This window comes from Rhinoderma darwinii, chromosome 3 (genome assembly GCF_050947455.1).
Source record: "Rhinoderma darwinii isolate aRhiDar2 chromosome 3, aRhiDar2.hap1, whole genome shotgun sequence".
Taxonomy (NCBI): domain Eukaryota; kingdom Metazoa; phylum Chordata; class Amphibia; order Anura; family Rhinodermatidae; genus Rhinoderma; species Rhinoderma darwinii.
Genome location: NC_134689.1, coordinates 174,999,133 through 175,018,765, shown reverse-complemented (window position 1 = coordinate 175,018,765; position 19,633 = coordinate 174,999,133). Strand labels below are relative to the sequence as shown.

The window sequence follows — 19,633 nt, the reverse complement described above, 5'->3', positions numbered from 1 at the left end:
GGGAAGGGATGAGCGGCGACGGCTGACCAAAACAAAGTGTTAGTGGACTAACTGTAAATAGTACAGCGACCACACTGCTGTGTGTGGGGTGGGGGGGGGGGGCACTCTTGGCTCAGGCAGGACCCACCGAGTAATTTGGTGGGTCTGCTTGTGCCTGTATATGCAAGCGCCTGTATATCTGCCTCAGCAGCCAGCCTGCAGCTGCTGTAACTGACTGAGCTCATAAGATAGTCCCTGCACTCCAGGCAGCCATACCTCCTGCGTTCTGGAGGAGTAACGTCGATGCCGTCATATTAAGCCTGCTCTGCCATTCGCTATGCCAAATGTCAGTAACTGTATGCTATCCAATAAGAATCGCTGATATGTTAATCACATATCAGCGATTCTAATTGGGTAGAATACAGTTACTGACGGCAGAGGCTGAGCTGCATGTAATAACAGAACCAAAGATGCGAAGATGACGTCTATTATCTGTGCTGAGTTTCGGTTATTTTTCTATTTTAATTGCCCAGTCCTAACTTGAGGGGTGTAGTTTCCAAAATGGGGTCACTTCTCAGGGGTTTCTTTTGCAATTGGAACTAATACTTTGTAAGTTGCCAAATTAGGCCTCAATGTCGCATAGTACTCTTTCACTCCTGAGCCTGGTCGAATGTCCAGGCAAAAGATTAGGGCCACATGTAGGGTGTTTCTAAAAGCGGGAAACACAGCATAAAAGAGAGAGCTGTGTTTTCATGGTGGCACAAGCTGGGCACCACATATTGGCATATCTATGTAAAAATTTTCACTCTGCAGCATAGACACTAATTTCTGTAAAAAACATGCAGGGTTAACATGCCCACTACACCCCTAGGTGAATACCTTGAGGGGTGTAGTTTCCAAAATGGGGTCACTCCTGGGGGGTTGCCACTGTGTTTGACCAACAGGGTCTTTGCAAATGCGAGATCGTACCAAGAAACCAATCCAGCAGAATCTGTGCTCCAATAGCGCTCCTTCTCTCCTAAGCCCTGCCATGTGCCCAAACAGCAGTCTATAACCACATATGGCGTATTACCGTACTCGAGGGAACTTGATTTACATATATTGGGGTGCTTTTTTTTTTTTTCATTATTTGTTGAGAAAATTAATAATTTTGCGCTAAAGCTACATCTTATTGAAAAAATATGTAACTTTTATTTTCACTACCCTATTCTAATAAAAACTATGAAACATCTGTGCCATCAAAATGCTCACTACACCCCTAATTGAATCCCACTGGCCAGGGAGATTCCGCTCTTAAAGGGAGTACAGTGGGTCCACTGTACTGGTCCCTCAGGGGCTTTGCAAATGCAACATGGTGCCGAGAAACCAATCCAGCAAAATCTGCGCTCCAAATGGCGCGCCTTCCTTTCTAAGCACTCCCATGTGCCCAAACAGTAGTTTATGACCACATATGGGGTATTTACATACTCTAGAGTAGTTGCTTTACAAATGTTGGAGTGCTTTTTCTTCTTTATTCCTTGTGGAAATTTTTTATATTTTTTAAGCTAAAACGATTTCTTATTGGAAAAATTTAAAAATGTTTTATTTTCACGTCCAAATTCTAATAAAATCTGTGAAACACCTGTGGGGTCAAAATGCTCACCACACTCCTAGATTAATTCCTTGTGGGTGTAGTTTCCAAAATAGGGTAATTTTTGGGGTGTTTCCTTAGGTTTGAAGAGGTCTTGTGATGTCAAAACAGATATTGTGCCTAAAATATATTCTAAAAAAAGCAGGCCCCAAAATCCTCTAGGTGCTTCTGAGGCCGGTGCTTCAGTTCATTAGCACGCTAGGGCCATATGTGGGATATTTCTAAAAACGGCAGAATCTGGGCAATAAATATTGAGTTGCGTTTCTCTGGTAAAACCTTTTTTGTTACAGAAAAAAGGAATTTTTGCAAAAATAAGAAATTTGTAAAATTTCACCTCCTATATTGCTTTCATTCTTGTGAAACACCTAAAGGGCTAAACTTTCTAAATGCAGTTTTGAATACTTTGGGGGGTTCAGTTTTTAAAATGGGGTGACTTATTTGGGGTTTCTAATATATAGGGCCTCTCAAAGCCCCTTCACAACTGAACCGGCCCCTGTAAAAATATCCTTTTGAAATTTTCTTGAAAATGTAAGAAATTGCTGCTAAAGTTCTAAGCCTTGTAACGACCTAGAAAAATAAAAGGATGTTCAAAAAATGATGCCAATCTAAAGTAGACACAGGAAAAGTTCATCAGCAACTGTTTTGTGTGGTATTACTATCTGTCTTGCAAGAATATACATTTACTTTTTTTTTTTTTTTTAAATGCTAATTTTTGCAATTTTTTTGACAATTTCTTTTGTTTTTCACAATTAAATACTGAATATATTGACCAAATTTTACCAGTAACATAAAGTACAATATGTCACGAGAAAACAATCTGAGAATCTCTTGGATAGGTAAAAGCATCCCAAACTTATTACCACATAAAGTGACACGTGTCAGATTTGAAAAATAAGGCTCTGTCAGGAAGGTCAAAAGTGGCCAAAGCGGGTTAATGGTGTCCAACTGTGAATGTAAGTCGAAATGGCCTATTTATACCTTTTTGTACACACAGTAGCTTATTGTCATTTGGATATGAGCACCCATGATTTATTCTAATATAAGGCCTGTGCCTGCAGGACTGCGCTGTATTTCTTCACACCGGTTCATACGTCAGCAGCTTCTATGGGCTTGTGGCGTTTGTGTAACGCTGCTGTATGGACATGCATTGTGTGAATAAACACCACCTAATCCAGCAGCCGCAGTCCTTCAGGTATCATGTTAGGGAATGCATTACAGAGTTGCATAATTCGGTATACTAATAAACCGTGTATAAACCCTTTTATATTTAACTGTATTATATTACCTAGAATATAGCCTTTTGTCGTTTTTTTTTATAGAATTTTTTTTTCTCATTTCAGATGAATACAAGGCATAAGAGCAATTGTGAAAATATCAAGTAATGTCCATGCTGTTGGTGGTTGATACATATCTGTATTTATTGACCTCTAGAAGTAGTATCTGGAGGAGACCTGATTTAAGGCCTGTATACTTCTACTACAGACATTTTGGCATTTACTCAAGTATCCGCTGTAGTAGCTTACTCTCAAAGTTTCAACAACACGCACAACTGTACAGGAAAGGAGGAGAAGGGGGATATATTCATACCAAACTCCAGGGTCGTTCTCACTCAAAAAGTCCTAAACTCAACACCACAACTTCAAAGGGAATAACAATAGCAAAGGCGTCTATGTCACGGATTAAGAGTACTTTGGATTCTGTCACCAAAGCCGTCACAAGCACACATGGAGACTTACTTTCACGTATTGTACGCCCAAAGCCAAGTCCTGCTAATATTGAGAAAGAAGAAAACCTCCAAATAAAGGAAGTGAGTGCAACCCAATCCAACTCTGGTAAAGGAGAAGTTCAGGATACCTGCAAAGAACCACTTCCAGCTCTGTCTGAGAAATCAAATAGTTCTGCTGAATCCTCCTCTCAACTCACCCAAACTGGTTCCGTGGATGCTTCACAGGAAAGCACTGAGTCCAGAACGGGTCTGTTCCATGCAAGCTATATTACCACGAATTTTGGGGAGACCTATAATTTTTTGGCCCATCATATAAACTCCTACTTTGCAAGTAGAACAAGCATGGAGAAAAATAATATTGCACAGAATGGTGAAGGCCACAGTAGTGACAAGGAAAATGACTTCTCTACTGAAACTGAAGATAATGCTAGTTCGGCAAAGAAAAGTATTTCAGACTTTCTTTCAAATCAGTCCAATAACGTTCACGCTTTTGTAGGAAATTATTTTGGTGGTCTTGTGCCCAAGTTCAGGCCTGAGCAGAAGCTTGCATTAGAGGAAAAGGCAAAAGAATTAGAGAGCGTTGAATCTGAGAGTAAGACGGAGCAAGAAATAAGTAAAGATAAAGGTGTTGATGAAAAAGCCAAGCGGTTGTCTCTTCAGAGGGAAAAGGTAGGTCAGCCATGTATGTACATAAGTGGCACAAAATAACGGGTGCTCAAGCAGTTGTAGATTAAGGCTCAGACTGCGTTTGTGACATACACGTTAACCGTATTACTGTACATCTGAGCTGTATGGAGCTGTATTATGGAACATCAAATGTTAGAGGTAGTCTCTCCAAGAAGCCCATTACAGAGATAATACGTATTGTAAGAAGGCACCATACACCTACAACTCCATAGTATGGCACTTTAACCTCCAATATTAATCCCTTTATGACTGCCATGCGGTTATATACGTTCCAACTGCCGATGCCCCGTGCAGTTGTCACGTATATAAACGTTGGCAGCCTGGAACAGGGTTTAATGAGTGCATCGCTGCTTCAGTGCGAGCACTCTCCTGTCTGCCGGGCTTTGAGAGCCCCGGAATACAGCCCCCACTGTAGATAGCGCCACCTAAGCTCCCTCTAGTATTAGAATCTAGCACTCTGGCAGGGGATTCTTCTAGAGGAAGCCCCTGACGTCTCTCCAACCCCGCTGCAGATAGTGCCACACCTCTGCAGATTGCGCCACCCCCCTGTAGATAGGAACTCCCCCGCTGTAGATAACATCACACCCTCCACTGTAGATAGCGCACTGGCTGGGGATTCCGCTTCTAGAGAGAGCCCCTGACGTCACTGTCCATTTGGACAGTGGCGTTAGGGGCTCTCTCTAGAAGCGTAATTCCCGAGCCGACACTCTGGCCAGGGATTCCGCTACTGGAGAAGCCCCTGGCGTCACTCTCCATATATGGAGAGTGACGTCAGGGGCTACTCCTGGAGCGGAATCCCTGCTCTGGCAGGGGATTCCGCTTCTAGTGTTAACCCCTGACTGCACTGTCCATATATGAACAGAGACATCAGGGGCTCCCTGTAGGAGCGGAATACCCGGCCAGAGGGATTCCACTATTACAGGGAGTACAGTGGTGTTATCAACAGGAAGGGGGTGCCACTTACGGGGGAGATGTTGCTATCTGCAGATAAGTGGGGTGTTGCGATCTGCAGGGGGGCTGGCGCTATGTACAGGGGGGTGTCTCTATTTGCAGTGGGTGGCAACATCTACAGGGGGTTTGGTGCTATATACATGGGGTGTGCTATATGCATGGGGTGTGGCACCATCTACATGGGCCCCTGTGGTGCCATCTACATGGGCACTCTATGTGGGCACTATCTACAGTGGGAACTATGGCACTCTGTGGGCACTGTGGCAATATTTACAGTTACTATTTACAGTGGGCACTATCTATGTGGGCACTGGCGCTATCGATGTGGGCAATGTCTAAAGGAAATGAAGAAAAAGACGGCCCCACATGGTGCAGGTTACCCAAGGTAATGGAGCAAAAGATAACAGTGAGATGAATAATAATCACCTATTGAGGTTGTGCAAAAACAGGCACAACACTGGTGTAGGTAAGTAAATGGATATGATGAAGCTGCAGCTAGGTCCCAATCCGGCCAGCACAAAGGTAACCGCTAGGCCAACTTGGCCTGATGAAGATGCTAGTCCGGCGTTGAAAAGCGTAGCCTCTTGCTTTTACCAATAAAGCGGTCAATATTACTTACTTGGGTGCCTCTTTGATGTTATCAGCGCTATTCTATGGTCCATATTTTTTTTTTTACATTACAATTTATGTGGGCAATGTGGCACTATTTACAGTGGTATTGCATCACTATCTACATGGGTACTGTGGCGTTTTCAGGAGGTTGGGGGGACAAAAAAATCCTAATTATTAATATGAATGCATTTTTTTAACTTCTATGATAAACAAATGGCGGTTAAAAACGGTCAGACGGCCCGGGAAAAGGACTCCCATTTTGACACACATTGATGCAAAACAGCCATGAAAAACTGACAGTTGATCCGTTAACTGCGTTTTTTTTTCTTCACTGCTGTGTGAATATAGTCTTATAGCCCTCTTCGCTCACATTTTTTGTGATTTGTCTGCTCCTAATAAAAATTCAAAACACAGAATTAATTAAACTACTCTAGAAAATGAAAGCCTTGTAAAAAATAAAGTAAAAATAGTTGTGTTCCTCAATTTGTTGCATAGATATTCTAGTTTAACCCCTTCCCGCTCCTTGACGTACTATTACGTCATGGCAGCTGTATCGTTCGCGCTCCATGACGTAATAGTACGTCACGGGAGTAACGGCCGTTTCGGCCGTCCTCCCGACACATACAGGAGCTGTGACGCTGCTGTCTTGTTCAGCAGCTGTCACAGCTCCTACAGCGGGGACCGATCGCTGTGTCCCCGCTGATTAACCCCTTAAAAGCCGCGTTCTATAGAGATCGCGGCTTTTTAGGAGTTAAGCTGCCATCGCCGGCCTGCTACGCGACAGCGGCCGGCGATGGTGACTATGGCAACCGGACACCAAACAATGGCGTCCGGCTATGCCATAGACGGAAGCCTAGTGGGTCCTGACAACGTCAGGACCCACTATGCTTGCTGTCAGTGAGTAGCTGACAGTTCTAATACACTGCACTACGCATGTAGTGCAGTGTATTAGAATAGCGATCAGGGCCTCCTGCCCTCATGTCCCCTAGTGGGACAAAGTAATAAAGTTAAAAAAAAGTTAAAAAAAGATGTGTACAAATAAGAAAATAAAAGATTTCAAAGTATTAAAAGTAAAAATCCCCCTTTTTACCTTATCAGTCCTTTATTATTAATAAAAATATATAAACTAAACTATACATAATTGGTATCGCCGCGTCCGTAACGGCCTGATCTACAAAATTATTTCATTATTTATCCCGCACGGTGAACGCCGTAAAATAAAATAATAATAAACCGAACCACAATCACAATTCTTTGGTCACTTCACCTCCCAAAAAATGGATTAAAAAGAGATCAAAAAGTCGCATGTACCTAAAAATGGTACTGATCGAAACTACAGTTCGTTACGCAAAAAATAAGTCCTCGCACGGCTTTATTGATTGAAAAATAAAAAAGTTCTGGCTCTTAGAATAAGGTGACACAAAAAGTGAATGATTGTTTACAAAACGTATTTTATTGTGCAAACGCCATAAGACATAAAAAAAACCTATAAACATCTGGTATCGCCGTAATCGTATCGCCCCGCAGAATAAAGTGAACATGTCAATTATAGCGCACGGTGAACGCCGTAAAAAAAAAAAGAAAAAAAACCAATCATACAATTGCTGTTTTTTAGTCACCACGCCACCTAAAAATAGAATAAAAACTGATCAAAAAGCTGCATGCACCCCAAGAAAACTACAATGGATTCCTCAAGGGGTCTAGTTTCCAAATTGGGGTCACTTTTGGGGGGTTCCCAATGTTTTGGCACCACAAGACCTCTTCAAACCGGACATGGTGCCTAATAAAAAAGAGGGCTCAAAATCCGCTAGGTGCTCCTTTGCTTCGGAGGCCGGCGCTTCAGTCCATTACCGCACTAGGGCCACATGTGGGATATTTCTCAAAACTGCAGAATCTGGGCAATAAGTATTGAGTTGCGTTTCTCTGATAAATCCTTTTGTGTTATAAAAAAAATGGTATAAAGAGGATTTTCTGACAAAAAAAAAAAGTAAATTTCACCTCTACTTTTCTCTAAATTTTTGTGAAACACCTAAAGGGTTCATAAACTTTCTAAATGCTGTTGTGAATACTTTGAGGGGTCTAGTTTCTAAAATGGGGTATTTGATAGGGGTTTCTAATATATGGGCCCCTCAAAGCAACTTCAGAACTGAACTGGAACCTAAAAAAATAAATAAATGAGGCAATACTTCGCTTCTTACATTATACTAATAATGAGCCGTGCCCACACCGAGATGACCCCAGTTTTGACCGTTTGTATAAACGGAGACCCCTATTAGACCGTTCCAGTGCCCGGTTTTCCCAAGCATACACCCTGAGAAGTGTATTTCTATTGATGAGTCCCTGGTACATTTTAAAGGGAGGGTTCAATTCCGCGAGTACCTGCCGGGTAAGAGGGCAAGGTATGGCGTGAAGATGTATAAGCTGTGAGAGTGCATCAGGGTATACCTACAGGTTTAGGATATATGAAGGAAAGGCCACCCCCCAAACCAGACTGCATCCTGGACTACAATAGGTACATGGGAGGGATGGACTTGTAAGATCAAGCCCTGAAGCCCTACAGCGCCATGCAGTGTGGTATAAGAAACTGGCCGGGCACATCATACAGATGGCATTGTACAATGCGTACATGCTACGTCGATGTGCAGGCCAGACGGGAACTTTCCTGGAATTTCAAGAGGTGATTATCAAGAACCTAATCTTTAGGGACCAAGAAGGGAGGGCACCCAGTACTTCTGGAAGCGAGCCCACACGCATCGTACCAGGGCAACACTTTCCAGGAGAAGTTCCCCAAACTGGCAAGAAGGGAAAAAGTCAAAAGAGGTGCAAAGTCTGCTATAAGAGGGCGATAATGGATGACACAATATATCAATGTGACACGTGTCCCGAATAACCAGAGCTCTGTATGAAAGTGTTTTAAAATTTATCATACATGCCTTGGTTTATAATTTACCCCAATTTTACTTACCCTGATGCACTCCACACAGCTTATCCCCCCTCGTCTTTCCCCTCTGGGCCCTGCTGTGTGTCCAGGCAGCTGATAACAGCCACATGTAGGGTATTGCCATACCCGGGAGAACCCACATTACAGTTTATGGGGTGTAGGTCTCCGGTCAAAATGCTCACTACACCTCTAGATGAATGCCTTAAGGGTGTAGTTTTTAAAACGGGGTCACTTCTTGCGGGTTTCAACTGTACTGGTACCTCAGGTGCTTCTGCATACATGACTTCGCTCTAGAAAATCCCCAGTAGGCCAAATGGTGGTCCTTTCCTTCTGAGCCCTCCCATGGGCCCAAACGGCAGTTTATCACCACAAATGGGGTATTGCCGCACTCAGGACAAATTGGGCAACAAAATGGAGTATTTTATTTCTTGTGAAAATAAGAATTTTTGAGCTAAAATGACATATTATTGGAAAAAATATATATTTTTTTAATTCCCAGCCCAATTCAAATAAGTTCTGTGAAGAAACTATGGGGTCTAAATGGTCACATTACCCATAAATTAATTCCTTGAGGGGTGTAGTTTCCAAAATGGGGTCACTTTTTGGTGGGTTTCCATTGCTTTGATACCCCTGAGGCTCTGCAAATGCGACATGGCACCCGAAAACCAATCCAGCAAAATCTGGACTCCAAAGAACACACAGCGCTCCTTCCCTTCTGAGGCCTCCCATGGGCCCAAACGGCAGTTTATCACCACAAATGGGGTATTGCCACACTAAGGACAAATTGGGCAACCAAATGGGGTATTTTGTTCCCTGTGAAAATAAGACATTTTGATCACAAATGACATCTTATTGGAAAAAATGACATTTTTTTCATTTCACAGCCCAATTCAAATACGTGCTGTGAAAAAACTGTGCTGTCAAAATGGTAACAACAACCATAAATGATTTCCTTGAGGGGTGTAGTTTCCAAAATGGGGTCACTATTGGGGGATTCCTACTGTTTTGGCACCTCAACACCTCTTCAAACTTGGCATGCTGCCTAAAATATTTTCTAATAAAAAAAGAGGACTCAAAATGCACTAGGTGCTTCTTTGCTTCTAGGGCTTGTGTTTTAGTCCACGAGCGCACTAGGGACACATGTGGGACATTTCTAAAAACTTCAGAATCTGGACAATACATATTTAGTAGTGTTTCTCTGGTAAAACCTTCTGTGTTACAGAAAAAAAAATGAATAAAATTGAAATTCCGCAAGAAAAATGAAATTTGCAAAGTTCACCTCCACTTTGCTTTAATTCCTGTGAAATGCCTGAAGGGTTAAAAAACTTTCTAAATGCTGTTTTGAATACTCTGAGGGGTCTAGTTTTTAAAATGGGGTGTTTTATCAGGGTTTCTAATACATAGGCCCCTCAAAGCCACTTCAGAACTGAACAGGTACCTTAAAAAAAAGGCTTTTGACATTTTCTTAAAAATATGAGAAATTGCTGTTTATGTTCTAAGCCTTGTAACGTCCAAGAAAAATAAAAGAATGTTCAAAAAACGATGCCAATCTAAAGTAGACATATGGGAAATGTGAACTAGTGACTATTGTGGGTGGTATAACCGTCTGTTTTACAAGCAGATGCATTTCAATTCTGAAAAATGCAATTTTTTCAAAATTTTCTCAATTTTGCAATTTTTCACCAATAAACACTGAATATATCGACCAAATTTTACCTAGAACATGAAGCCCAATGTGTCACGAGAAAACAATCTCAGAATCGCTTGGGTAGGTTTAACCATTCCGACGTTATTACCACATAAAGTGAAATATGTCAGATTTGAAAAATGGGCTCTGAGCCTTAAGGCCAAAACTAGGCTGCGTCCTTAAGGGGTTAAAAAGTGCATATCAGAAATGGAAAATTTGACCTGGACAAAGGGGCATCAATGACCATTGGTGACGAAAGGGTTAAGTTATGTGGTAGAATTGGTCACAAATATATGTAAGGCTGTAAAATCGTCCGTAATTATGGCGGGCCCATAGACTATTTTTGACCGCGGTTACCTTCCCGTCTGCGTACGGGAAGGTGCCCGGGCCGTTGAAAAATATAGAACATGTCCTATTTCAGGCCGTAATTACGGCACGGACAGGCACATAGAAGTCTATGGGGCTCCCGTAATTATGGGTGGCTACGTGTGTCCACCCAGCACTTATGGGAGCGTTGCTAGGCGATGTCAGGGGATTTCAATTTTTGAATAAGGAGAAACAAAGAAAATGGCGTCTGAGCGATCATGTGACATCCTTTCCAGCCCCCCTTTTTTACGTGTCCTTAAATGAGCGTGAAATACGGGTCCGTAAATACGGGTTAAAAACGTGTGACAAAGGACCCGTATTTACAGGAGGGAAAAAATACGGTCGTGTGCATGGGGCCTAAGGCCTCATGCACACGACCGTATTTTTTCCCACCCGTAAATACTGGCGTAAATACGGGTCCGGTGTCACACGTATTCGACCCGTTTTGCACCAGTATTTACGGACCCGTGCCCGTAAATATGTGTCCGGTGTCACCCGTATTCCACCCGTATTTACGGGCACGTTTTTGGCGGCAAAATAGCACTGCACTAATCGGCAGCCCCTTCTCTCTATCAGTGCAGGATAGAGAGAAGGGACAGCCCTTTCTGTAATAAAAATTAAAGAAATTCATACTTACCCGGCCGTTGTCTTGGTGACGCGTCCCTCTCTTCACATCCAGCCCGACATCCCTGGATGACGCGGCAGTCCATGTGACCGCTGCAGCCTGTGATTGACCTGTGATTGGCTGCAGCGGTCACATGGGCTGAAACGTCATCCAGGACGTCGGGCCGGATGTCGAGAGGGACGCGTCACCAAGGCAACAGCCGGGAGACCGGACTGGAGGAAGCAGGAAGTTCTCGGTAAGTATGAACGTTTTTTATTTTTTTTTACAGGTTGCTCTTTATTCTGATCGGTAGTCACTGTCCAGGGTGCTGAAAGAGTTACTGCCGATCAGTTAACTCTTTCAGCTCCCTGGACAGTGACTATTTACTGACGTCGCTTAGCAACGCTGCCGTAATGACGGGTGCACACATGTAGCCACCCGTCATTACGAGAGCTCCATTGACTTCTATGGACTGTCCGTGCCGTTACTACGGCCTGAAATAGGACATGTTCTATCTTTTTCAACGGCACGGGCACCTTCCCGTGAGAAAACGGGAAGGCACCCGTCGCCAATAGAAGTCTATGAGCCCGTTATTACGGGTCGTAATTACGACCCGTAATAACGGGAGTTTTTACGGTCGTGTGCATGAGGCCTGTTCACACTGACATCATGGCTTATGTTTCTAAAGGCATTGTCTTATATTTTTGTTAACTTTTCAAGCTACGTTCAAAATGACTCTCCATTCTGTGCCTGCAAGAATGTGTCAGATCCCACCAGTTCAATGATCCAAGAAGGCTCAATTGTCCGCTACCTCTGCATAAATTCTGTCATTAGATTTATTCTTAGATGTAATTGCAGTGGTTTTTTCAAGGAAAAAAAAGCTTTTCATAAGCCTGAGTAACAGATGTCACTCAGACCTTTTTTTTTTTTTTTTTTTAAAACCTGCACAACCCCTGTTGCTTTCTCTTGGAGACACCACTGCGACCACTAATGACTTATTACTATTCAAATAAGGTTTGTGTTTATTAATTGGGAAGTTGGAGTGTTACCTATGGGCTGCAGGCTCTGGTACCCATGGCATGCTTTTGGATGGAATGGTGATCTACTGTAGCAACTTTAGTATTACTCGGTACATTGCATGCGCATAATAAAGCCTTTACACATTAAAAAAATAATAGGGTCTACGTTTTTGTTTTTTTAATTGTAGCTTTTATTACGACCGCGGATAACAAAAACAAAGGTACAATAAGCATACAGTAAAAATTTGTTTATAACATGTTTTACAATAGGTCAACAAAGAACGACGTGTGTGTGTATATATGTGTGTATATATATGTGTATATATATATATATATATATATATATATATATACACAAAGTATTACATATAGAATACAAAAAAACCTGAGCTTTTCACAACACAAAGCATAGAGCAGGACAGTTTGTAGTAATTGCACAATTGAGATGTAAGGAAACTGGGTGATATACCAGTAGCCTTCAGCAGAAGGAGCATTGCCCAGGACAACCTTGAAGATTAAGAATAGCTAGTGTGGGGGTTAGCTATCGATGGTTGCAAGCTCCAGATGTATACACTAAACGTGTCCATTGGGCTCCATTAGCCCGATAGAGGCAGAAAGAGTGTCATTTTGGCCTCTGTCGGGCAGGTATTTGTCAGTATACCTGGTATTTAAGATCTTGTGGAAAAAGAAACATGAAAGCCTATGGGTGATGTATGGCATATGTCACAGGTATACTGTATTCATTTAAAGTCTAGATCATGAGCGTTCATCACGTATACCATTATATTCTATGGTGACTGATGCTGCTGTTTGGCATTCGTCACAGCCTACTTTTAATATATATGTCGGGAACTTTTCCTACTGTATATGTCAAACATAAGGCATAGAACGTAGTGTGCACAGAGCCAAACATACCACAGCCGTTAATTCTTTCACTCTGATCCCCCAAATGTCAGTTTCCAAGGTGCTCTGCACACAAAGTCCTTAACACCACAGGACATAACTACTGCTTCATGTTACTGGGATGTACAGAAGAATCACTTAGTGCTCTCCAGCTATTGGCTGAAGCTGCACCTCACAGACTTCCTGCTGTGCCCTCCGCCTGCATTCACACTGCACCTAATACTGATAACTGAAAGAAGCAGAGAGCTCTCCGTATTAAGGTCCAATTGTACTTATGTGTAAAGATTACTTTTACAAAGTACAAGTAAATTGTATACACACGAAGTAGACAGTAGTGGGAAGTCAGATCATCTTACTCTACTCTAAATAAATGTTTGATTGAATAAAGTAACAATTTTTCTATCCAGCAAAACCATGCCCTCCATGTTGTACAATTGAGCACCCGGCTGGGTGTACTTTTAAGAGTGCTGAATGCCGCTGATTGTAAAGGGTCTGGTAGGAATACATTGGGAGGGAGAGGCAATTCTTTCTGCTTGCTGCAAGTTGTGTTATACGAACAGTGGCATATCTATCCCCCATGAGTGACCGCGATATGTGTACTACAGCTTAAGTTCCGCATAGATCGCTTCTGAGTGGAATTGTACGCTGAGTTATAGCAGAAACCGTTTTTAATGCATATCTACTAAAAGTGAAATATTATAATTATTCAATTACAAGAGAGCCAGTGTTTATGACTTTATGCATAGTCGCAATTTAACACATTTTTTAACATTTGTATTTCTAGACACAAGTTAAGTAAATTGTGGCATGAGAGCAAGGTTTTTTTTCTCCCCACTAAACATTTATCACCTACAGCACTCAGCTGTTTGTCAGCCCCAAAGACATTGAATAGGGCGCATGCGTGATTGCCGCTTTATTCAAACTCCTCTTCAGTACGATTGTGCAGTGAGGAGGAACGGGGGTTTCGGGCCCCCTGTTTTAGTGATCGGTGGAGGTCCCAGTGGTGGGGGCCCCAGCAATCATACATTTATCACCTATCCTTTGACTAGGTGATCCGTGTTCTTAGTGTCAGTTATTTTTATTGTGGATCACATGTCAATCTGGCTCCTTAAATAGTGCAGTAGGCCACTAGATACTTTTATATCCATCCGTGATTTAACAATATTTTTATGCCTCAGTTTGAGAGACGTGTTTCTTCTAGGCTACTATTTGAGCATTGGTGCTCTCTTTGATGGTATTTCTGTTTCCTTTATGTTATAAATAAGATGTAACAAATGTTCATCTTGCCTATCACATCACTTCAAGAGAAAGCAGTTCGTCCTTAGGCACTGGTTCACACTTGCTTTTTCTGGCCTGTTCACCACTCTACTGGCACTTACCCTTTTGGTTGTTAAAAGGAATTGAATCCAATTATTGTGCAAAATAATGGTCCGTGGTATAATTCTGTAGGAAGAGCATGTTTCATCAGTGATCAAAAGCCAGCGTTTGTTTCCACGTCTCCTCCTGTTAGGTATGTCGCTTTTTTAAGGCTGTGTTCACATCAAGTCAATGCCTTTACAACAATTACATCAATTCATGTAGTTCGCCCATGAAGTCCGTTATATAATGGGGTGTGTGAAAACACTCGACACAACCGTGCTGTTCCCGTCCCCAAGATCTTGCTTCAATTGCATGCTGGAATAATGTAAGAGTCTTCAGTTTTCTATTCCAGTAGTCTCATGAAGTCCTGGAAGTATTTTTCATTATAAACTGTATTTGTTCTTTTCTTACATTCTGCTTGCTGGCTTCTAAACTATTGTCTCATTAGTTGCAGCAGAACTTGGCATTTAGCTGGCATCTGCCAAATATGAGTAGTTTATATAGGAGTAGGCAGAACTGGTGAAAACCAAATATTCTGATACGGTAATTCCTTTATATCTATCTTTTATTCCCTCATGCCAGCTTTCTGATGTAACCGCTTCCTGACTACCAAGGAAAATATTTTAGTCCGGCTTGTACTGAATGGCAGACAATTGACTGTTTGTTTGCCAAGTGGGGTGGTTTCCCATAGTTATGAAGTGGCAGACATTTCCGGTATGCAAAATTAATGAGATCTCCGAGGGCATCGTACTTCTAAATTACTGCGTGTGGCGCCCATGCTTCATTTAGGAAATTGATCAGCTGGGTATAAGACTGCAGGGAATATGTTCTCCAGTAAAAGTGAACGTGGTTTAACCACCAGGGTCTATATCCATACAAGACTGCCAGAAAGAGAAAGTATATATATCAGCCGTGCAGGGCTAAAGTCTATTAATGGCAGTAAATTGATCCAGAAATACAGATCCATAGGCTTCTGCAGTCTATCTGCTGCTATAAAGGTAAAAACAGGCACATACAACAAACATCCCTTTTTATTTTTGTACATATAACAAAGTTATTATGAACGTCTTCCAACTACGCAGAACATGTTCATATTCACTTTTCACTGCTTCGTTTTCATTGAGCACCATATTAATAAGAAATAACATTTTTATGTATAAATGATTAAACATTGTTCTAATTTTTTCACGAGTCAGGAAATATTATAAATTAGATTCTAATTTATAACATTTCCCAGTGCTGGTCACTAGATGGAGCAATTCCCAAAATTGCAGCATTGGCATGTGGTAAAGCAACCACATTGCTTTATGCTGCAAAATTTGAGAAGACACACTCGCTCTAGTGAGCTCACAGAATCCCCCCTCCCTTATCCTGGCTAGTGCCAGGAGAAAGGAGGGGATTGAACGGTCAAACCTCCTACACTGTGTGTCGCCATTTTTTGAGCGAATACACAATGTAGTAGGCTTACTTACAGTAGTAATCACACACTAAAACACGTACATACACAGACCTAACTTCCTAACTTACCTGCTTCTGCCGCCGCCGCTCCCTCCGGTCCGTCTGCTCCCTCCGCTCCAAGTGCTTGCTTCAGAACACAAGTCCGGAAGCCGCGACCGGAAGTAGTAATCTTACTGTCCGGCCGCGGCTTCCGGTCCACAAGAAAATGGCGCCGGACGTCGCTCAGCCGAAGACCTTCAATTTGGACTGTGTGGCATGCGCCGTTCCCACACAGACGGCGTACAGCATAGTGGATGGAACGGGTCCCGTTCGCATTCACTATGGGGCTGTATGTGCCGTATTCCATGTCTGTATGTGTCGTTAATCGACACATACAGAGATGGAAAAAAAAATGGCAGCCCCCATAGGGAAGAAAAAGTTACAAAATAAAAAAAAAAGTAAAACACAAACACACAAATAAAACATTTTTTAATAAAACACTAAAAGCAAATTGATATAAAAAAAATTTTTTCGCGACACTCGTCCTTTAAAGTCCTAAACCCCAGCGGAAAGATATGCGTAATTAAGTTTACAATCACCAATAAAACAAAGCAGTTCTGTCCCATAGTCGTGTCCACCTACCCTATGATTTTTATGTATGGCAGCTCCTAGCGCTCAAAGCTTATCCAAAAATTGTGTTCTACATGTATGACCTGATGTATATCTATTTGCTGTGTTTTGGATGCTCCCAGGGAACTTCACAACTCACACGTAGGAGTCAACGTTTTCAGGTTCCTTGCCAAATAGATTATTTAGGTTGAGTGGGCTACTGATTTCCTGGAGGAATTAATGGATTGTCTTTTATTGTGTTCTATCTAGATTATTGCACGTGTGAGTGTGGATAACAGAACAAGATCTTTAGTTCAGTCGCTGCAAAGATCCTCTGACCGGAGATTATGCATCAATCGTGTTGAAGAGTTGAACTGTCACCTTCTAGAGTTTCCCGAAACCAGAGGAGTTGCAGTTAAGGTAATAAGTGACCGAGGGAATAGCCGCATTTTCTGTAGGATAATGGGGCGGATTTATCAATGTGTGGGGTACAAGAGTCCTGAAAACTGTCACACGTAACTTAAGTCATGTTTATCACACAATTGCAATATGTTTGGAGACCAATCCCTCTAGCCAGGTAGCCAATGTGTAAAGACATTTTCTGTTGGCAATTAACATTGTGGGGGCAGTAAGAACCAAGGAAAGAAGCAACTGTGGTGGTAGTTAATGGGTTTTTATTATCACAGACATTGGTGGATGATCGGAAATAATTGCTGCGGTGCTAGGAAAGTATCATGACGCTTGGTCTCCAGTCAGCTACACTCGTTTTTTTTTGCCTGGCAGCCGCATGGATGTCCATTGACTATAAGCTGCTGCGACTTCATTTGATCAATCATTGGGGGTCACAACAATCGCCCGTCGCTGATTGGACATTGGTGGAGTATCCTAGCAATATATCACCATTGCCTATCACTGACCGACCACTATAATGACGTAGTTCTAGGTAGTGTTCCTACATTCTACAGTCTATGGGCTGAAAAAAAAATATGCAGCTCTGAAATCCTGTTCACGAACGTAAAACTTACAACAGCCACCAGAACACAGCGTAACCACCAATTGTAAAGCTTTTACTCCTTCACCCGTGCACCAATAACCAGCACATCATGACCTCCTGTGAGGACTGTATTGACAGAATACACGTTTCCTTCTGATGACTACTGCAGGCTTACCGAGGATTTCCAAATGCCTACCAAGCCATTCTGGTATTGGGTGTCCTGGTAGTCTAGTGCTGTGCTTCATGACACCCTCATCCTAAGGTTTAATAGTAGGGGTGACAACTAAAGTGAATTACTTTGATTTTCAAGCAAAAAGCAAATTGCATAAATCTTTTATTTTCTTGTTAATTCTAGGAAAAAGCCATTCCTTACTTACTGCGGCTGCGACAAGCACATGATGAAACCCTCCGAGCTGCTGTGAGAGAGGCATTAGCCCTAATTGGTTACAATGACCCTGTTAAAGGCAGAGGAATAAGGGTTCTCACCATCGATGGTGGAGGAACCAGGTAAAAATATTACCGGCTTTGGCCAGATTCAGGCCTCATTTACACGAGCGTAATATACGCGCGTGCTTTTCACGCGTGTCGTACGCACCTATATTACTCTATGGGGCAGTGCAGACGATGCGTGAATTTTGCGCAGCGCGAGTGCGTTGCGTAAAACTCACGACATGTTCTATAATCGTGCGTTTTTCGCGCATCACGCACCCATTGAAGTCAATGGGTGCGTGAAAACCACACATGCCGCACGGAAGCACTTCCGTGCGAACTGCGTGATTCGCGCAAGAGCTGTCAAAAGGATGAATGTAAACAGAAAAGCACCACGTGCTTTTCTGTTTACAAACATCCAAACGGAGTGTCAAATTAGAGATGAGCGCACCGAACTTCACCGGGTTCGGCCGAACTCGTTTTGACCGAACCCGGCAAAATTTTTTCCGGTACGCGACGTCGGGAGACGGTCACTGTCCACGGTGCTGAAAGAGTTAAACTGGTTCAGCACCATGGACAGTGACTTCCGATCACAATATACATGTACGTGTAAAAAAAACCAGAAGTTCTGACTTACCGATAACTCCCGGGTTCTTCCTCCAGTCTGACCTCCCGGGATGACAATTCAGTCCAAGTGACGGCTGCAGCCAATCACAGGCTGCAGCGGTCACTTGGACTGCCGCGTCATCCTGGGAGGTGGGGCCGGATGACAAGAGAGGGACGCGTCACCAAGGCAACGGCCGGGAGACCGGACTGGAGGAAGCAGGAAGTTCATGGTAAGTATGAACGTCTTTTTTTTTTTTATTCACAGATTGGTGTATATTTTGATCGGAATTCACTGTCGAGGGTGCTGAAAGAGTTACTGCCGATCAGTTAGCTCTTTCAGCACCCTGGACAGTGACGGACGTCGACTGGCCTCATCTCTATGATGGCGGCTGCACGAAAATCACGCAGCCGCGCATCATACACGGATGACACACGGAGCTGTCAAGTGCCTTTTGCGCGCGCAAAACGCTGCGTTTTTTGCGCGCGCAAAGCGCACACGCTCGTGTAAATCAGGTTTCACACGAATGAGTGCAAACTTTTCACGTCCAAGTTGCACCCGTGCGGGTCATGTTTTCATGGATCCCTCGTAGACTTAAGGCAATCGAGGGATCTGTGAAAATGGAACAAAATAAGACATGTATTTTTCAAAAGACCCTTCACATGGTACGCGTCCATGTGACAGCCGTTGTTTTATCGGCCGTCACACGGACGTATACTATGGTCGTCTGAATTCGGTCCCATACTGACTTAAATACAATAAAAGTCCTTTTGTCAGGCATGCGATTATCTTTAAAGTCTAATAAGCTAACCAGCACGGAATGTGAATGTTAGATGACCGGCAAATGATCTCTACCCTGATCGTCTTACATGATAAATGATGTCCGCTTTTTATACATTTTCATCTGCTTTTATTCCTATCTCTGCTGCAGAGGAATTGTAGCGCTACAGACACTACGAAAGTTAGAAGAACTGACCGGGAAGCCAGTGCATCAGCTTTTCGATTACATCTGTGGGGTCAGCACAGGTAACATGAAGTGGCAGCAGCAAGGTTATGTTTTACTCGCGCTAATATGTCCAGTCACCAGGTGCCTGTT

General features: G+C 42.7%; 1 protein-coding gene across 3 annotated transcripts in view; it reads left to right on the top strand.

Moving 5' to 3' along the window:
- Positions 1–19,633, top strand: part of PNPLA8 (patatin like domain 8, phospholipase A2) — a 70,321-nt gene that overhangs the window by 11,266 nt on the left and 39,422 nt on the right. For all 3 annotated transcript variants that reach the window (XM_075857072.1, XM_075857074.1, XM_075857073.1), the window contains 4 exons: positions 2,950–4,004; positions 16,781–16,930; positions 17,860–18,011; positions 19,469–19,563. In XM_075857072.1, the coding sequence (XP_075713187.1) occupies positions 2,991–4,004; positions 16,781–16,930; positions 17,860–18,011; positions 19,469–19,563 (1,411 nt within the window). In that variant the 5' untranslated portion in view covers positions 2,950–2,990. The remainder of the gene's footprint in view (positions 1–2,949; positions 4,005–16,780; positions 16,931–17,859; positions 18,012–19,468; positions 19,564–19,633) is intronic.